The sequence below is a fragment of the Artibeus jamaicensis genome, unplaced genomic scaffold, assembly GCF_021234435.1.
Source record: "Artibeus jamaicensis isolate MK-2021 breed Jamaican fruit bat unplaced genomic scaffold, CSHL_Jam_final scaffold_847, whole genome shotgun sequence".
Classification (NCBI taxonomy): Eukaryota; Metazoa; Chordata; class Mammalia; order Chiroptera; family Phyllostomidae; genus Artibeus; species Artibeus jamaicensis.
Window position 1 is genome coordinate 1,287,847 of NW_026522057.1, and position 20,523 is coordinate 1,308,369.

Sequence of the window (20,523 nt, forward strand, 5' to 3'; positions counted from 1 at the left end):
GGCTAGAGCTGAGCAGGTGAGCTGCATTGTTCCCTCTCTGGCGCCTCGCCCACGGGCAGTGCTGCAATGCAGTAAGAGGGTTGCCCTGCCCTAGTGAATACCTAAGGCTCCTCCCCCTTACAACTTAACAGGTGTGTGGAAACAAAGAAATAGGGCCCAAATGAAAGAACAAAGCAAAACTTCAAAAAGAGAGCTAAGTAATGAGGAGATAGCCAACCTGTCTGATGGAGAATTTAAAGTCCTGGTAATCAAAATGCTCACAGAACTGATTGAGCTTGGTCAAAAAATGAAAGATACCCAAAATGAAATATAGCAAAATATTCAGGGAACCAACAGTGACAGGAAGGAAACCAGGACTTAAAGCAAAGATTTGGAACAAAAGGAAGAAATAAACATCCAACCAGAACAGAGTGAATAAACAAGAATTCAAGAGAATGAAGAGTGACTTAGGAACCTCTGGAACAACCTGAAACATTCTAATATTCAAATTATAGGGGTGCCAGAAGGAGAAGAACAACAGCAAGGAAATGAAAACTTATTTTAACAAGTAACGAAGAAAAACTTGCCCACTCTGGCGAAGGAAATAGACTCCCAGGAAGTCTAGGAAGCCCAGAGAGTCCCAAAGAGGTTGGACCCAAAGAGGAACACACCAAGGCACATCATCATTAAGTTACCCAAGATTAAGGATAAAGAATCTCAAAAGCAGCAAGAGGAAAGGAGAGAGTTACCTATAAAGGAGTAACCATAAGGCTATCAGCTGATTTCTCAAAAGAAACCTTGCAGGCAAGAAGGGGCTGGAAAGAAGTATCCAAAGTCATAAAATGCAAGGACCTACATCCAAAATTACTCTATCCAGCAAAGCTTTCATCTAAAATGGAAGGGCAGATTAAAGTGCTTCCCAGATAAAGTCAAGTTGAAGGAATTCATCATCACCAAGCCCTTATTATATGAAATGTTAAAAGGTCTTATTTAAGAAATAGAAGATGATAAAAAATATGAATAGTAAAATGACAACAAACTCACAACTATCGACTCTTTCTTTTAAAAGAAAAGAAAAGCAGTGAAAACAAAAACTAAGCAAACAACTAGAACAAGAACAGAATCGGAGAATGGACATCACATGGAGGGATTTCAGTGGGGAGGGGGAAGAGAGGAATGGGGAAGGGTACAGTGAATAAGAAGCATAATTGGTGGACTTCCGCCAAGATGGAGACGTAGGTGGAGGAACCACCTTGCCTCTGTGCACAACCAAATCTAAGAACAACTATTTTTAACAACAATCACAACCAAGCCACACGGAAAATCGACAATACGGAGTTCAAAGGACAACTAAAAGCTCAGATAACAGCAGAGCAGGTTAGCAAGAAAAAATTCCCGGGTGGTGCGCGGTGCGCGCGCAAGCAGCCGAAGGCGCTGATCGCCAGTGAGCTAGCTATGGGAGCGCACAGGGAAGAGGCGCGGCGGGTCGGTCGGTCGGTCGTGCACGCACGAGAAACCAGTGAGGAGGGAAGCCTGCACGGGGCAGCAGGCTCACACAATTCCGATCGGATAAACAAGCCCGAGGCGTGTGATATGACTGGACAGGCTGGGCTAGCGGAGAGGACCGCCATTGCTCCCTCTCTGACCACGCCCCCACACACAGAGTCACAAATCAGCGACCTGGGTCGCCCCGTCCTGGTAAACAACTAAGGCTTCGCTCCGCTTACTTAACAGCATGAATAGACCAAAAATGGCTCTAGGACAACTCAGAGCCCCAGAACCGATAGATCTAAGCGATGAAGAAATAGCCAGTCTCTCAGATGCACAGTTCAAAACACTGGTTATCAGGATCCTTACAGAACTGGTTGATTTTAGTCACAAATTAGAGAAACATATGGAAGCTAAACTAATTGAAATGAATGGTAATACAAAGGAAACCAATAGTAATGGAAAGAAAATTGGGACTCAAATCAAGGGAGTGGACCAGAAGGAAGAAAAAAATGATCAAACAGAAAAGAACGAAGAAATAAGAATTCAGAAAAATGAGGAGAAGCTTAGGAACCTCCAGGATATCTTTAAACGTTCCAACATCCGAATTATAGGGGTACCAGAAGGGGGAAAGGCACAGCCACCAGTGGAAAACTTATTTGAACAAATAATAAAGGAGAATTTCCCCAAGCTGGCAAAGGAAACAGACTTCCAAGAAATCCAAGAAGCCCAGAGAGTACCAAAGAAGTTGGACCCAAGAAGGAACACACCAAGGCACATCATAATTACATTAGCCAAGATTAAAATGAAGGAGAGAATCCTAGAAGCAGCAAGAGCTAAGGGGACAGTCACCTACAAAGGAGTTCCCATCAGACTGTCAGCTGATTTCTCAAAAGAGACCTTACAGGCAAGAAGGGGCTGGAAAGAGGTATTCCAAGTCATGAAAACCAAAGATCTACAACCAAGATTGCTCTACCCAGCAAAGTTTTCATTTAGAATGGAAGGACAGATAAAGTGCTTCTCAGATAAGACCAAATTCAAGGAGTTCATCATCACCAAGCCCTTATTATATGAAATGTTAAAGGGACTTACCTAAGAAAAAGAAGATAAAAAAGATGAACGGTGAAAGGACAGCAAACTCAGTTATTAAGAACCATACCTAAAACAAAAGCAAACTAAGAGGACAGCTAGATTAGGAGCAGAACCATAGAAATGAAGATCTCATGGAGGGTTAGCAACAGGGGAGTGGGAGGAGGAGAAGGGGGGAGAAGGTACAGAAAATAAGTAGCATAGACAGTAGATAGAAAATAGATAGGGGGGAGGGTAAGAATAGTAGGGGAAATACAGAATCTAAAGAATTTGAGACACGTGTTCATGAACTAAAGGGGGAAATGGTGGGGGAGGGGTATGCAGGGTGGAGGGGAATGGAGGGGGGAATAGAGCAAATGTAATGGCATAATCAATAAAAAAAGTTTAAAAAAAGAAGCATAATTGGTAGGCATAAAATAGACAGGGAGAGGTGAAAAATGGTATAGGAAACAGAGAATCCAAAGAATTTATATGTACAACCCATGGACATGAACTAAGGACAGGGGGGATGCTGGAGGGTTGGGTGGTGCAGGGCAGAGAGTGGATAAAGGGGGAACAGTCGGAACAACTGTAATAGCATAATCAATGAAATATACTTTAAAAAAGAATTCTAACTCTTCTTAACTTATAGGAAGGAAAAGCTAAGAGAAAGTACCGTTCTTAGGTGCTCTTATACTACTGGGTCCTACTAAAGGCTATTTTTTATTCTGCTACCCTAGTTCAGGTTTCACTTACCTCCTAGCATCTTTTAGCATCCTGCTTTTTTCCAGTCTAAACCAAAAAGAAAGGAAATGATTCTGCTTATATATGCACTGTTTTCCTGGGATTACCCTCTGCTGCTTTTTTCTAGCCTGAATGGAAATTCTCTGTTGAATTTCCTCACTGCTTCCTGTCCTTTGAAGGCTAGAACTGTTATAAAAGCTAATTGGCATTAGACACAAAAGGTTATTCATTAACTTTTTGCTAAGAGCCACAGCTCCCCTTCCAGGCCTGATTCTAATTTTTTAAGGGACCCATCTTTCTTTTTTTTTTTTTCCTGAACAGACATTTTAGAATACATTTGAACAGAGCATACACAACTTTTAAATAATTGCTTTATATGGTATATTTAGTTAGAAAAAAAACAATATTAAAATGGTGATTTGATTTCCCTAACTAACTTCAAAGCCTTTAAAACTGTATTCCATTTATAATCGACAGTATCTGTGCCCTTGTTTCTTGGACACGATGACACATTTCCCACCGGTTATTTCCAGTATTACATAGAGACAAGGTCTGTACTAACTGGGCCCTACTTTGTTTAATTTTCTGCACTAGCATAGAATCATAGACTGTATGAACTAGAAGAGACTTTAGAGATCACACAGTTCAAACTACTTATTTTGTGAGGGCGGGGAACCCAAGTGACTTCCATCTCTTCTTACCTTACATCATTGAAATTTGCATACCTTAAATCATCAGTTTAGAATTCTAGAGAAACTGCTTAGTATCCATTGAGATTCAGTTCTTCTGTGAAACTTTCTTTTTTTTAAAATATTTAATTTATTTCTCTTTAGAGGGGAATGAGAGGAGAGAGGGAGAGAAACATCAATGTGTGGTTGCCCCTTTTGCGTCCCCTGCTGGGAACTGGACTGCAACCCAGGCATGTGCCCCGACTGGGAATCAAACTGCAATACTCTGGTTCGCAGGCCTGCATTCAACCCACTGAGCTACACCAGCCAGGGCTCTGTGAAACTTTCTGAGTGAATAAAGAGAAACTTTCTCTTTATTCTCTCCATACATTCAATGTATATAACTTTAATAGTACTGGTTAGCTACTAGTTGTATGACCTTGTGCAAGTCACTGAACATCTCTAAGTTCAGTTTATTCACTAATAATAATAATAATAATAATACACACACCATATTTTGGTCAGTGACCCACCACATATACAATGGTGGTCCTGTAAGATTATAACAGAGCTAAAAAGTTCCTATTGCCTTGTGAGATAGCCATTGTACATCATAGTGCAACTCATTCATGTGGTTGTGATGCTGGTGTAAACAGACCTAAAAATATAGCACATACAATTATGTATAGTACATAATACTTAATAATGATATAGTAAATGACTATGTTCCTGATTTATGTATTTACTATACTATATTATACTATACTATACTATACTATACTATACTATATTTGTTTGTTTTCATTTTTTATTTGTCAATTACAGTTGACATTTAATATTACTTCATATTAGTTTCAGGTGTATAGCCTAATAGTTAGACATTCATATAACTTACAAAGTGATTTCCCTACCCCCATAAGTCTAGTACCTACCACCTAGCACCATATATAGTTATTACAATATTATTGACTATATTCTCCTATGCTGTACTTTACATCCCCTTGACTGTTTTGTAACTACCAATTTGTACTTCTTAATCTCTTCACATTTTTCACTTGGTTCTCCAACCCCCCTCCCATCTGGCAACTATCAGTTTGTTTTTCCTATGTATGGGTCTTTTTTCTGTTTTGTTTGTTCATTAATTTTGTTCTTTAGATTCCACATGTAAGTGAAATGATATGGTATTTGCCTTTCTCTAACTGATTTCACTTAGTGTATATAATACCCTTCAGTTACATCTATGCTGTTGCAGGTGGTAAGATTTTGTTGTTTTTAATGGCTAAGTAATGTTCTATTGTTTATATATACCACATCTTTAACCAGTTGTCTATTGATGGGCACTTAGATCGCTTCCATATCATGGCTATTGTAAATAATGCCATGTGAACATAGGGGTGCATTCATCTTTTCAAATTAGCATTTTGTATTTCTTCAAATATACCCAGAAGTAGAATTGCTGGGTCATAAAATAGTTGTATTTTTCATTTTTTGAGGAACGTTTATACAGTTTTCCATAGTGGCTATACCAATTTGTAATTCCACGAACAATGTATGACTGTTTCCTTTTCTCCCCATCCTGCTAACACTTGTTTGTTCATTTGTTGATGACAGACATTCTGAAAGGTGTGAGGCGATAGCTCATTGTGGTTTTAATTTGCATTTTCTCTGATTATTAGTGACGTTGAGCATTTTTTCATGTCTATTGGCTATCTGTATTCCATCTGTGGGCAAATATCTATTTAAGTCCTGTACCCATTTTATAATTGGATTCTTTGTCTTTTTGGTGTTAAGTTGTATGAGTTCTTTTTTTAAAAAGATTTTATTTATTTATTTTTAGATAGAAGGGAAGGGAAGGAGAAAGAGAAGGAGAGAAACATTAGTGTGTGGTTGCTTCTCACGTGTCCCCCACTGGGGACCTGGCCTGCAACCATGTGCCTTGACTGGAAATCAAACCAGTGATCCTCTGATTCACAGGCTGGCACTCAATCCACTGAACCACACCAGCCAAGGCTGTAGGAGTTCTTTATAAATTTTGGATATTAACCACTTATTGGGGTATATCATTGGTGAATAGCTTTTCCCATTTGGTAGGTTGTCTTGTGTTTTGTTAATAGTTTCCTTTGCTGTGCATAAACAACATGTTAAGTTTGCTATAGTCCCATTTTTTCTTTTGTTTCCCTTGACCCAGAGGATATATCATTATAAAAATATTGTGAAAACAATGTCACATGGTTTACTGCCTGTGTTTTCTTCTAGGAGTTTTATAGTTTGTATTCTTAAATTTAAGCGTTTAATTTATTTTGAGTTTATTCTTGAATATGGCATAAGAAGGTGGTCTAGTTTTATGTTTTTCATGTATCTGTCCAGTTTTCCCAACATTATTGATTGAATAAGACTTCCTTTACCCTATTGTATATTCTTACCTCCTTTGTCATAAAGGTGTAGGTTTTTTAATGGACTCTCTATTATTTTTCCTTGATCTATGTGTCTGGTTCTTTATGCCAATACCATATTGTTTTGATTACTGTAGGCTTGTAGTATAGTTTGGTACCAGACAGCATGATACTTCTAACTTTGCTTCTCTTTCTCAAGATTGCTCTGACTATTTGCAGTCTATTTGTGATTCCATGTACATTTTATAATTATTTATTCTAGTTCTGTAAAAAAGTGCTAGTGGTATCATTTGATAGGGATTGCATTACATCTGTGGATTGCTTTGTGTACTATGGATAATTTAACACTGTTAATTCTTCCTAGTCTTGAGCATGATATATGCTTCCATTTATTTGTATCTTCTTCAGTGTCTTATAATTTTTTGAGTACAAGTCATTTACCTCCTCAGTTAAATTTATTCCTAGGTGATTTACTTTTCTCACGCAATTATAAATGGTATTTTTTCTTAATTATCTCCTGAATACTAATTTTGTATCCTACTACTTTACTGAGTTTATTCATCAGTTCTAACAGGGTTTTTTTTTTTTTTGGTAGAATCTTTAGGGTTCTCTCTATATATTATCTGTAAATAATGACAGTGTAACTTCTTTTCTTTCCAATTTGGATGCCTTTTATTTCTTGTCTGATTTCTGTGGCTAGGACTTGCAGTATTATGTTGAATAAAAGTAGTGAAAGGAGAGAAAGTGGTAAAAGCAGATGTCCCTGCCTTGTTCCTGATCTAAGGGAAACACTTTTAGCTTTTCCTTGTTGGGGATGATGTTAACTGTGGATTTGTCATGTAGGGCCTTTGTTATGTTGAGGTATGTTCTCTCTATTCCCACTTTGCTGAGAGTTTTTATCATAAGGGGATGCTGGATTCTGATAGTGGTTGTTCTGCATCTGTTAATATGACATGATTTTTACCTTTCATTTGATTATTTGGTCTATCAGTTAATTGACTTGTGGATATTGAACCAATCTTGCATCCAAGGAATGAATCCATGTTGATCATGGTATATGATTTTTAAAATTTAATCTTAATTGTATTTTTATTATGTTTTTGTCCCCTGATATACCTCTCCCCACATCTTTTAAATGTATTTCTGAATTCCTTTTGCTAGTATTTTGTTGAAGACTTTTATTTTTATGTATATTTTATTGATTATGCTATTATAGTTGTCCCAATTTTTCCCTTTGCTCTCCCTCCGCCTGGTATCCCCTTCTCTTCAGCAGTCCCTTCCCTTATTCATGTCCATGGGCCATGAGTGATGATTGTTCAATATTTTAGTCATAATTTTGATGTGGTTTTGTGAAGAGGTGAGCCATGTCTGCCTAGTCACCCTCTTGACCGGGAGCCAATAAAACATTTTTAAAAGAATGCAAATTATAAGTCAATTGAAAAGATATGAAATGGTAATGGAAAAAATACAGTAAAGATTAAACTTAAAAAAAGAAAAAAGTAAGTATATGTAAAAACTTAGTCAATGTAACTCACCATATTAAAAACCAAAAAAGAAAAACCATGCAATCACCTTAAAAGATTTAGAAAAAGCATTTGACAGAATTCAACACCTGTTCTTTAAACACACACAGAAACACACTCAGAAAACCAGTATCAATCATGACTTTTATAAACAAATTTAAACTCTTTAAAGAAGAGAAAAACAAATTATGTTACACAGAACCCATAAATGCACAATTCATCATTTCAATATTCTAAAGATGTCAGAGAATTTTTATAAAGAGGTATAAATGAGGAGGAATGTTTCCTTAACAATTTTGTTCCCTGCCTTTGGAGTTAGAACAGCAAAGAAGTTAAAAAGCTCTACAAGAACAGTGGGCATAAAGAGATGCTGGCCAATTCGTGGAATTGTGCAGTAAGAGGGCAATTACGATTCAAAAGAGTTGCTGACACTAGAGCTTTTTCCTGTGAAGAACTGCTCCTCGGATCCAGTGCATGATGTAAATGCATTTAGAACCCTCAGTGACGATAAATGAGAATGTCTTCTATTTGATTGCTGTTTGTATGGAATCAGGTTACTGTAGAATGTGGAAAAATGATTTTGCCCCAGTTTCTAAACAAAATGAAAAGCATTGTCCTAATTGAATTTGTTTTAACATTCTTGTTTCTCCACACAGGTCAAATTGCAAGATTGAACAAAAGAATAAAGCTGGAGGGTAATATGAGGCCTTTGACCAAAATGCTGTAAATGTTAGGAATGGCATTCTTACTAATGTATGAAACCTTTAAATAAAGGATGTTATGTGGGATATGCATTCATTTCCATATTAAAAAGGCAGTGTTAGAAATAAAATATGGAGTTTAGAAAAGGTGAGGATGAAGATCACTTTGAAAATTAGTCTTTTGATTGCTATAAGAATTTGATTACAACAGTATGATAAATATAAATAATATTGTAATAACTATGTATGGTGCCAGTTGGGTACTGGAATTATCAGGAAGAACACTTTATAAAGTATATGATTGTCTAACCACTATACTGTATATCTGAAACTAATATAAAATAATATTGAATGCAAATAGTAATAAAAAATTCATAATTAAAAAAAGAATGTGATTACGGTTCATGACATTTATGCATAGGCATTTTTTTTAGTTCATTGGAGGTTAGGGTCTGCTTAAAATTAGGGAAGTTTAAACACTGGAATAGGGAACTAGCTACAGTTATAGTTGAAACGCTAACATAATGAAAACATGTTTGAGTACTTTAGGGTATGCCAGACACTATTCTAAGTGCTGTGTATGTTAACTGAATTTTAATTTCAGTACATTCTGATAATTTGATTTAGTGCACACGGTCTCAGAGAAGTAACCAGAAAATCTTTTTCCTCGTGGAAAAGGGTATTTTGTGAATTTTTTATACTAAGCCAGTAACTATTGTTTATATTTTTATTTTTTTTAATTTTTTAAATTTTATTGATTATACCATTACAGTTGTTCTATTCCCCCCTTCATTCCCCGCCACCCTGCACACCCCCACCCTCACCATTCTCCCCTTTAGTTTATGACCATGTGTCTCAAGTTCTTTAGATTCTATATTTCCCATATTATTCTTACCCCCCTATCTATTTTCTACCTACCATCTATGCTACTTATTTTCTGTACCTTCTCCCTCTTCTCCTCCTCCCACCCCACCCCCCTGTTGCTAACCCTCCATGAGATCTTCATTTCTATGGTTCTGCTCCTGATCTAGCTGTCCTTTTAGTTTGCTTTTGTTTTAGGTGTGGTTCTTAATAACTGTGAGTTTCCTGTCCTTTCACTGTTCATCTTTTTTATCTTCTTTTTCTTAGGTAAGTCCCTTTAACATTTCATATAATAAAGGTTTGGTGATGATGAACTCCTTGAATTTGATCTTATCTGAGAAGCACTTTATCTGTCCTTCCATTCTAAATGAAAACTTTGCTGGGTAGAGCAATCTTGGTTGTAGATCTTTGGTTTTCATGACTTGGAATACCTCTTTCCAGCCCCTTCTTGCCTGTAAGGTCTCTTTTGAGAAATCAGCTGACAGTCTGATGGGAACTCCTTTGTAGGTGACTGTCCCCTTAGCTCTTGCTGCTTCTAGGATTCTCTCCTTCATTTTAATCTTGGCTAATGTAATGATGATGTGCCTCAGTGTGTTTCTTCTTGGGTCCAACTTCTTTGGGACTCTCTGAGCTTCCTGGATTTCCTGGAAGTCTATTTCCTTTGCCAGCTTGGGGAAATTCTCCTTTATTATTTGTTCAAATAAGTTTTCCACTGGTGGCTGTTCCTTTCCCCCTTCTGGTACCCCTATAATTCAGATGTTGGAATGCTTAAAGATGTCCTGGAGGTTCCTAAGCCTCTCCTCGTTTTTTTGAATTCTTGTTTCTTCATCCTTTTCTGTTTGGTCATTTTTTCCCTCTTTTTGGTCCACTCCTTTGATTTGAGTTCCAGTTTCCTTTCCATTACTATTGGTTTCCTTTGTATTACCATTCATTTCAATTAGTTTAGCCTTCATATGTTCCTCTAATTTGTAACTAAAATCAACCAGTTCTGTGAGGATCCTGATCATCAGTGTTTTGTACTGTGCATCTGAAAGTTTTGCTATTTCTTCATGGCTTAGAGTTATGGGCTCTGGGGCTTTGAGATCTTCTTGATCCATTTTTTGTCTGTTCGCCCTTGTTAAGTATGAGGAGCAGAGTCTTAGTTGTTCACCAGGGCGGGGCCGCCTAGGTCACTGGGTTGTGACGCTGTATGTGGGGGTGGGGTCAGAGTGGGGAAATAGTGGCCCCCTCTGCTGCCTATCACTGCTGGGGCCTGCCGGTTCAGTCTCACTGCCCACTCTCTTGCTGGTCTATCTGCACACAAATGCGCAGTCCACAGTCAAACCATTGCCCTGAGCCCTCCCTGGGGTCTCCAGTCGCTCACTGGGTTGCTCACTGGGTTGCTCACTGGGTCGCTCACTGGGTCCGCCTGTTGCAACCCCAGGCCTGGGATCCGGGCACCTGAGTCCATCTGGCTGACTTTTCCTGTGCAACCCCACTCTGCCAGCTGCTTGCTTCACCTCTCTTACCAGTCAGGCTGAAGAATTTGTTGTTATCAGGCTTCCGAAAAGTTCAATTTTCTGCGTTGTGGCTGTGTTTTCTGCTGCTAATATTTTGTTGTCTCTAAACTTGGTTGTGTGAGAAAGCACAGCGTCTCCACCTATGCCTCCATCTTGGCGGAAGTCCTCTATTTTGTTAATTTTTTAAAAAATCCTCACCTGAGGATATGTTTATTGATTTTAAAGAGGAGGAGTGAGGGAGGGAGAGAGAAAGAGAGGAAGAGAGGGGAGGAGAGAAAGGAACATCCATGTGAGAGAGAAATATTCAATAGGTTGCCTTTTGTACACGCCCTGACTGGGGGGGGTCAAACCTGCAACCCAGGTGTGTGTCCTGACGAGGGATCGAGCTCATCATCTATGGTATATAGGATGATACTCCAACCAACTGAGCCACCTGACCAGGGCTGGTATTTTTTAATGCTTTAAAATAAATCTAAATACTGTTTTTAAGACTCTCAAATATAAATATTTGATCACTTAATACGGTGGTTGATCAAAAATAGGTATATATATCCTCTTTCTTTTGAAAAGTAGTTTATTGTTCAGTTTTTCTTTTTCCCCACTGATGTAGGCTACTGAATGGAATATGGTAATTTTTGGAATCATTTTACAGTTAGACAAGGTCTGTTTGGAAAAAAGTCCAGCCATTGTTAATATAATGAGAACATTTGTATGACATTGATGTAGCCTGGCAGCCAAGAAAAATGGACTGGAATGTACAAGTGTGAACAATGATGACTTCACTGTATTAGTCAGTGGGGGGAGTAGATGCTCCCCCCACTGTGTGGCCATGTGTACTGTGTGGCTGTCACATCCAAAATGACTGAGCAGGTAGAGCAACAAATCTGCATCCAATTTTGCGTTAATCTTGAGCATTCCTCCTCGGAAACTGTTTGGATGATTCAGCAGCCTGTAGCTATGGCACCTGGTGATGGGCAGCTTCATCACAGTAACATACAAGCTCATGCAACATGTCTCATGCAGAGGTTTTTTTTTTAGATTTTATTTATTTATCTTTAGAGGGGAAGGGAAGGAGAGAGGGAGAGAAATATAAATGTATGGTTGCTTCTTGTGTGTCCCCTGCTTGGAACTGGCCTGCAACCCAAGCATGTGCCCTAACTGGGAATCAAACCATGATTCTCTGGTTCACAGGCCCGTGCTCAATCCACTGAGCTACACCAGCCAGGGCTCATGCAGAGTTTTTTGTTGAAACATCAACTCACCTAGGTGACTGAGCCCCTCTGCAGCCTAGATTTGGTGCCCTGTGACTTCTGGCTTATCCCAAAACTAAAATCACTTTTGAAAGGGAAGAGATTTCAGACCATCCAATAGATTCAGGAAAATGCAGCAGGGCAGCTGATGATGATTGGGAGAACTGTGTGAAGTCCTAAGGTGCCTACTTTGAAGGGGACTAAGGTGTCATTGTCCTATGTACAGTGTATCTTTTATCTTATTCAGTAAATGTCTTTTTCATATTACATGGCTGGATACCTTCTGGACAGACCTGTATGTTGCCCTTTTTCTGTTCAAATCAATAGCCCATGTGGTAATTACTAGCCTCTAACATTCATTTTGGCAACATGTATACCTGGTATACGTGCACATTGTTTCTGCCTGGACCTGCCTAAGGAGTCTGGTATTTTTTTTTTCCAATCTGTGTTCAAATCTGTGAACTGAGGAGTGGCACCTAATCTGCAGTTCTGAATAGCTAGGTTATCTATCCATCAATATACAGGACAACTTGTTCTCTGAATCATAATGCTCCACAGAGTAGTTGGTGGTAGGAGAATGAAATTACTATTTGTAAAGTGATTGTTTTATGCATGTTAAATTTTTTAATGAATTTTCCAGACAAATTCTTCCCATTTTATATTTTTGTACATAAAATGTTTCTAAAATAACTCAGCCTTTTAAAATATATGCCTCCTCCCCTTATAGAGGTCCAAATAAGAGTACTGGAAAACAATGCAAGGGCATCTCTGTAAGTGAGTGCCTGGGCTTGGGAAGCCTCACTGTTTCTTAACTGGTTGCTGGCACAGATGGACAGTGGAGACCATTGCTTGCAGAAGCTGGTGCTGAGAAGGACCAGAGGTTAATATAAGGAAAACCTCTTGATTTGCCAGAGAAGTCTGGGAGGGGAGCAGATGGCCACAAGAAGGGCCCTCCAGCTTACTCAGCTGCTCTGAGAAGCTTAGGGTGACCTCTCTAAAACAAACAAGCCAAGTAGCTCTCGGGGTAATGGGGCAGCATCATTTGTATTCCCAAATAACAATACTGTTCCTCACTACGATCTCTCTCACCCACATCCAGTGCTGAGGGCACCATCTGCTTCCTGTAAACTTATATAGGTGCTGGCCCTGACTAGTCGGGAGTGCAATTGTATGATATCTCTTGGAAATGTGTTCTTTACAAATTACTTTCACGTGAGTCTGATAGGCATATAGATAATATGCCTTTCTGCGTTAACAAGAAACAGAGGCAAAGGGGAATTGAGGGATACTGGAATTAGAATTTAAGCATCATGATTCCTGAGCTCTGTATATCATGGTGAGTCCACAGAGCCATTTCAGTGCTCTTGTTTAGGCAGCAGTCATCCAGCTTTTGAGTAAGGCCTTCTGTAAAGGAAATTAGTTATTTTTGAGGATGTCACTATCACCATTTTATGCCTTTGTGTAGCTACCATTTTGCTAGGTGAAAGAAAGGAGAAAGTGACTGCTGATATATTGTTACAGCCTTCTAGGGGACTGGAACTAAGGGAGAAGATCTCATTTACATGATGCATCATCATCAAAACCATATTTATTCAAGAGAAAAGCATGCTCATCCAAAGGAGTTACTTAGTTTATATATATTGTACACACACACACTGCACACCCACACTTCCCACACTTAAACTGACTATAAGAAAATGATTCTTTCTGTAAACCTCAGCTCTCCTTTCCCTGCCATTGGTTGAAATTACATTCATTTTCATGCATTGGCACCTGCTCATGGGTCTGGTGAATCAAAAGAGCAATGAGCAAAGTGGTTTTAATTGCCCAGGCTTTACTAGAGCCTTTCTCACACTCAGGAACACAAAAGGCTTTGAATAGTGTCAGAGGGCCGTACTGAGAAGCGCTTTCTTTTAGAACGCTCAGCAGATGATTCGCTCACTGTGCTGAGACATTGTCTTGTGCAGATGAGTTCATGAGCCCATCTTCCAACTGTGAGAGCATAACAGCAGTTGGTTTCAGTTGCCTTGACCAATTGCTTAGGAAGCCAGGAAAATGTAAAAGTTTACAGACTTGACATTAATGCATTTTTGTGGAGTTTTACTTCCTAATTACTTTCATAAATATTTGTATACATATTTTAACTACATATTTAAACTGTGTAGTCATATTCATATGTTGTGGTAGTTAAGAACAAAGGCTCTGGAGCCAGACTACTTGTATTTATATCTGAATTCTAACAGTTTACAGGATGTGGGATGTTTTATTATTTTAAAAATCATTTGTCTTTTTTTTTTAAGATTTTGTTAACTTATTTATGCATTTATTTATTTATTTATAGAGAGAAGGGGAGGGAGAAAGGGAGAGAAATGTCAATGTGAGAGTGAGACATTGGTTGATTGCCTCTTATACATGTCCCAGCCAGGGATTGAACCTGCTATCCAGGCAGGTCCCCTGACTGGTAATTGAACTGGTGACCTTTCGCTTTGCAGGAAGACACCCAACCAAGCCCCACCAGTCAGGGCTCATTTTTATTTTTCAATTACAGTTGACATACATTACTATATTAGATTCAGGTCTATATCCCAGTGATTAAATGTTACATAATTTACTAAGTGAGCATCCTGATGAATCAATCTCCCACCCATGTGACACCATACATAGTTATTAGAAATATTATTGACAATATTCCCTATGCTGTAGGTTACATCCCAATGACTATTCTGTAACAACCATTTGTACCTCTTAATCCCTTCACATTTTTACCCATCCGCCCAACACCCCAGCCATTGGGCAACCATCAAAATGTTCCATGTACATAAGAGTCTGTTTCTGTTCTACATGTTCATATATTTTGTTTTTTAGATTCAATTGTTGACAGATATGCATTTATTGCCATTGTGTTGTTAATATTTTTTTACCGTTCATAGATTTTATTTTTTATAAAAATCCTTTAACATTTCATATAATACTGGTTTGGTGGTGAGAGCTCTAGTTTTTTTCTCATCTGGGAAGCTCTTTGTCTGCCCTTCAATTCTAAATGATAGCTCTGCCGGGTAGAGTAATCTTGGCTGTAGGTCCTTGCTTTTCATCACTTTGAATATTTTCTTCCCAATCCCTCCTGCCTGTGAAGTTTCTGTTAAGAAGTTAGCTGACAGTCTTATGGGAGCTCCCTTGTAGGTAACTAGCTGCTTTTCTCTTGCTGCTTTTTAAATTTTTTATTTTATTATTTTTTAATAGAGTAAGAGTATGCATTTTTAAAAAAATATTTTATTTATTTATTTTTAGAGAGAGGGGAAGGGAAGGAGAAAGAAAGGGAGAGAAACATCAATGTGTGGTTGCCTTTCATGTGTCCCCCACTGGGGACCTGGCCTGCAACCCAGGCATGTGCTCTGACTGGGAATTGAACCGGCGACCCTTTGCTTCCCAGGCCCATGCTCAATCCACTGAGCTATGCCAGCCAGGGCTAAGTTTTATTTTATTGATTATGCTGTTACAGTTGTTCCAGTTCTTTCCCCTTTGCCCCCCCCCACCAGTCTGTGCTTCACACCCCCAGGCAGTCCCTACACCTCGTTCATATCCATGGGTCACCCCCTGTGGCTCTGTGGGTGTAGGGCTCGGCAAAGGGACAATGGCCTCTGCCTGCCTATTTGAGAAAAAGCTGCCCCCCAGTTCTCACCTTGATGCAAGATACTTCAGGTCCTCCTTGTGTGCCACTGGTGACTTTCAAGCTGCTACCCCAGTGCTAGAGTTCAAAGGGAGTAAATCTGAATAACTTCATGTGTGGATTGAGAGGAACTATTTGGAAATCCAGCAGTTTTTTTTTTTCCACTGACTCAATCCCTGTTGGTTTTTGCAGCCAGAAGTTATGGGTACTTATCTTCTTGGCACTCGAACCCTGCCTTGGGGGTCTGGTGTGGGACTGGGACCCTCACTCTCAAGATACCCCTCCCGAATTTTTATTCACCGCAGTGGGTGTGGGACCAGGTCATTCCGCATCTCTGCATCTTCTCCTCTTCTGCCAGTCTGTGTGAATGTGGTTTCTTCAATTCTGTAATTGTCAGACTTCCAGCCAACTCAGAATTTGATGGTCTGAGTGATGCTTGTTCTGTAGTTTAGTTGTAATATTGATGTGGTTATGCAAGGGGGCAAGCCATGTTTACCTACACCTCCATCTTGACCAGAAGTCTCTCTTAGTATTTTAGGAAAATATGAATGAAAGATCATTACAAAGATGTTATTCAGGAGATTTTTATCTATAAAGTAGTTGTTTTTCCCATAAGTTCTAAGCAATTTTTGTGGGGCTTTTTTTTTACTTTTTAAAATCAAGCACTATGTTCCAGGCAGTGAGCTGACCACTTTACATATTTTTTCCTTACTTTACAGATGAGGGTGTCAAGAGTCAGAGTAGGTGAGAGTCAAAATTTAAGTAAAAATACGAAGTCATCTTAATGACATGCCAGATGAAGGCAAATGATCCTCATGACTACTAAAACTATTAGGTGAAAAGTTGACAACAAATGTAATCGCAAATTATTGGTGCTGTGTGCTAGTGAGTGTAGGTGTAATACTGCATATTCTCACTATACCACACTGTGCTTTCCATGTCTTACAAGGTTTCTTTCCTTTTTAGGTATTCTATGTGGTCACCACTTTAGACTTGTATGTTTTGAGGAAGAAATGTCTTTATCTTCCTTGTTATTCTTTCTGTCCTTCCACGTAGCATTTTTTTGGTTTCTTTTTTATTTACAGCATTCATCTTACTCTAGATTGTACTGATGTTATTTGTAGACTTCTCTTTGCCCACCACCTAGAGCTTAAAATTTACTACAGAGGTTGTTAACTTATTTGGGTTTCCTTAGTAACTTTTTTGAGACTTGTGATGAAAACTATGAGCTGCCTCCCCAGAAAAATGGGTACATGTAAAACCAAAGTTTTCTTATTAGTTCAGGAGGACTCCAGGGTAAAGACTCTTTCAAGATTGTGTGTTCCTAAGTTGCATTGACCTATCTTTGGCAGAGCCTACCATATATATATAGGAGATACTCAGCAAATAGTATCTGAATTGATGAACTAAAATGCAAAGTGAAAGTCTTCAAGTTTCTTACTACAGAATCTCTAAACACACTTTCTTTGTTTCCTTAGGCTTCCATCTCAGTGGCACAGTAACTGAGCCCGCCACTCCTTCAGAACCAGCAATGACTTACAAAGTTGCAATCAGTTTTGATCGCTGCAAAATCACTTCAGTGACATGTGGTTGTGGCAACAAGGACATATTCTACTGTGCTCATGTGGTAGCGCTGTCACTCTACAGAATCCGTAAACCAGACCAAGTCAAATTGCGTCTTCCTATCTCAGAAACCCTTTTCCAGATGAATAGGGACCAGCTACAGAAGTTTATTCAATATTTAATCACAGCACACCACACTGAAGTTCTTCCTACTGCACAGAAACTGGCAGATGAGATTTTATCCTCCAACTCAGAAATCAACCAAGTGAACGGTAATTATAAAATATTTTTGTTGCTAAAAAGCTACTTTGTTATTTTATTGCATGTTTAGAGGTTGGGATAGTTTTGCAATTATAATCAATTAACTTTAATCAACTCATTCTATCCAAACTGTGTATTTAAACTCTGCTTTAAAGCAGTCCACTTGTCTACCTCAGAAAGGTTTGGCAAAAAAGGACAGAGAAAGTTAGGGTTATAGATCTGGCTTATGGGTTTTATTTGTCCATGTAATCTGTGACCCCAGGACCTGGCATTTGTAAGAGTGAGAGAAAGCATAAAAATTTTTGTCATTCAATGAAATGAGATGGATATGAGAATTCCCTTAACATTTCAGGATCCTGCATACCATCAGGGTTATTCTAAAGAGCGCCTGCTAGAATTATGCATGTGTTATATAATGGGAGGAGTGCATGGATGAAGAAAGATGGTATGTTCATGCAGTATATATGTTCATGCATATATACTGAGTACCTACTATGTACAAGCAATAGTGCTGATTGATGAGGGCATAAAACAGACATGGTTCCTGCCTTCAAGTAGCTTATAATCTAGTAGGAAAGACAGCCAAGTCTGAAACAAATGCTTGATTTTATAATGAGGCCAGGTTGCAGAGACTTAGAAAATCTGGAAACCATTAAAGGATTTTGAGAAGAAGCTGTAGAGCCAACTTTCATTTTGTTTGTTAGGTCCTACTATATTTCAGGTATCATGAAAGTGATTTTTTAATATGTTAATTCATTTCATTTTCAAAACTACCCTGTTATGTATATGATATAACCATCATCATTTTATAAATAAGGAAATTATTTATAACCCACACTTACCTGACTTTAGAACTCAAGTTTTTAGACTTGTTTATACAACCTTTTTATTTTGAAAAGATAACTATGGTATTAATGTGAAAAGAGGCAGTTAGACCAGGTAGGGAGCCTGTGTAATACTGTAGTCCATTGGCCAAAGGGCCCCCTGTCCTATTTGTCCAATAAAGTTAAGTCCTACACACAACCTCACTACTCCTTAGAGAATAGTCAGGCAGACAGGCCTGCAGGAACTCTTGCTAGCTAGCAGAAATAATCTTCTGTTGTTTTATAACCCTAAGTTATAGTGTGTTACACAATAACTGAGATCCTTCTATTTGAGTGACACTGTTAAATAGTAGCCCTCTCTATCTCTTCATATCCCACACCGGGAGGCTGTTCTACTTTCCTGAGTTCTTAGGGACCTGAGTTCCCTCCCCTCCCTCAAGAGAAGTACAGCTGTGTACCCTAACAGCTGGGCTATAGCCTGCATTCATGCCACATTCCCACTAGCTGTTTCTCAAATTTTTTCCTATGTTCAAGCTCTCTTGCCTTTTTGTAAACAGCCCACCTTGGTTCAGGACCTGCAGTGTATCTGTTTTTTTTCACCATTGCTGTCACCAGTACAACCCTCTTTTTTCTTTACCGCTGTGCTGAAACAACCTTTATCCATCCCTCATTATACCTCCCGTCTCAGTATCTTATTATTTGTCTGAAATTAGGTTGAAGTGATCACATTGAACTAGAGATGTGATTCTCAGCCTTCCCCAGGAACTACTACTTGTGCACCTGTGTTTATCCCATGCTTATACTACCTTTGTCCCCCAGGTTCCATAGTGTTCCACAAGTCCTTTCTATTCTATTTATAATAACCACTGCCATGAAGACAATGATACTGAAAGTAGGGCAGGGATATCTTAGAGGTAACGTGGACTGGATACAGCGCCCAGGTGTGTAGAAGTGGGGAGCAAAGAAAAGGAAGATGAGAGAAAACTGAGCTCTAGAATGTCTAGCTGGGATGGCACTGATAGATTTAATGATGTTTCCATTCACTTACAGAACATTAGAGAAGGCATGACTCTAGAAGAAGGGTGAATTCAATTTAAGTCTGAGGTGCTTGTAGAATATTTAGGTAAAAATTTCTGGTAGACCGCTGGGTATATGAATCTGGAACTTAGAAAAAATTAAATTTTTGGAGTTACTACTATAGAAATGATGTTTGAAGTCATGTTTCTGTTCCCTGCTGAATCTTTAAACACTTAGAACATCTTCCTTCTCCTCTCTGCCAAACCCTGCTCCTCACCAAAACAGACTTAAAAAGCAGGGATATATTTTTTTAAAAAAGGGCAGGGATAAAATTTCTAAAACTGCTAACTATCTGCTTTAAATCTCAGGAGTGCTGTGCTCCTAACTTCCCTGAAAACTTTTTTTTTTAGGCCCTATATGCGGTTATAGCTAGACTTTGTCTTGTCTTCTTTGGATTGGCGATTCAGTTTGCTCTGGTAACCACCTACCCTGAGATTCTCTGCCATAAACATTCTGGCCAGGTCTTCAGTTGCTGCTTATCTGTGAAGAGAAATTGGATACCAAGATAAAGGGAAGATAACTTGAGGAATCAAGTCAGGAACCATGTTTTACTAATTTTTGAGTCTCCAAGCATGATACCTGCAAAATAATAAGAGTTTCTTTAATGAAACAGCCATGCATATAGAGGTGATGAAATAGGAGCCAAAGGAGGAATTAGCAAAATAGAATGAGAAATGAGAAAAAGCTAGCAAGTTATCATTAAAGTCACTATAGTATTGAGTTTCTAGAAGTGAATAATCAAGTCAATAGACCAGAACTTACAAACATAGAAAGGTAATTTGAAGTAGAGACTATGCAAAGAAAAGACACCTTTGAAAAAGTATTAATGTTGTCATCATAGGAATAAAAGAAGATATTGCAATCATGAAATAAAAAACTAGATACTGTAAGAACAAAATATAAAACAGAAAGAACTAATAAATATAATGGCAAAAAATTATAAAACTAAATGATAGG

General features: G+C 38.5%; 1 protein-coding gene across 1 annotated transcript in view; it reads left to right on the plus strand.

The window, feature by feature from the left end:
* The window catches only part of ZSWIM5 (zinc finger SWIM-type containing 5), a 130,099-nt gene that overhangs the window by 45,909 nt on the left and 63,667 nt on the right, over positions 1–20,523 (plus strand). The window contains exon 2 of the mRNA XM_037149697.2: positions 17,320–17,676. Coding sequence (XP_037005592.2) covers positions 17,320–17,676 — 357 coding nt within the window. The remainder of the gene's footprint in view (positions 1–17,319; positions 17,677–20,523) is intronic.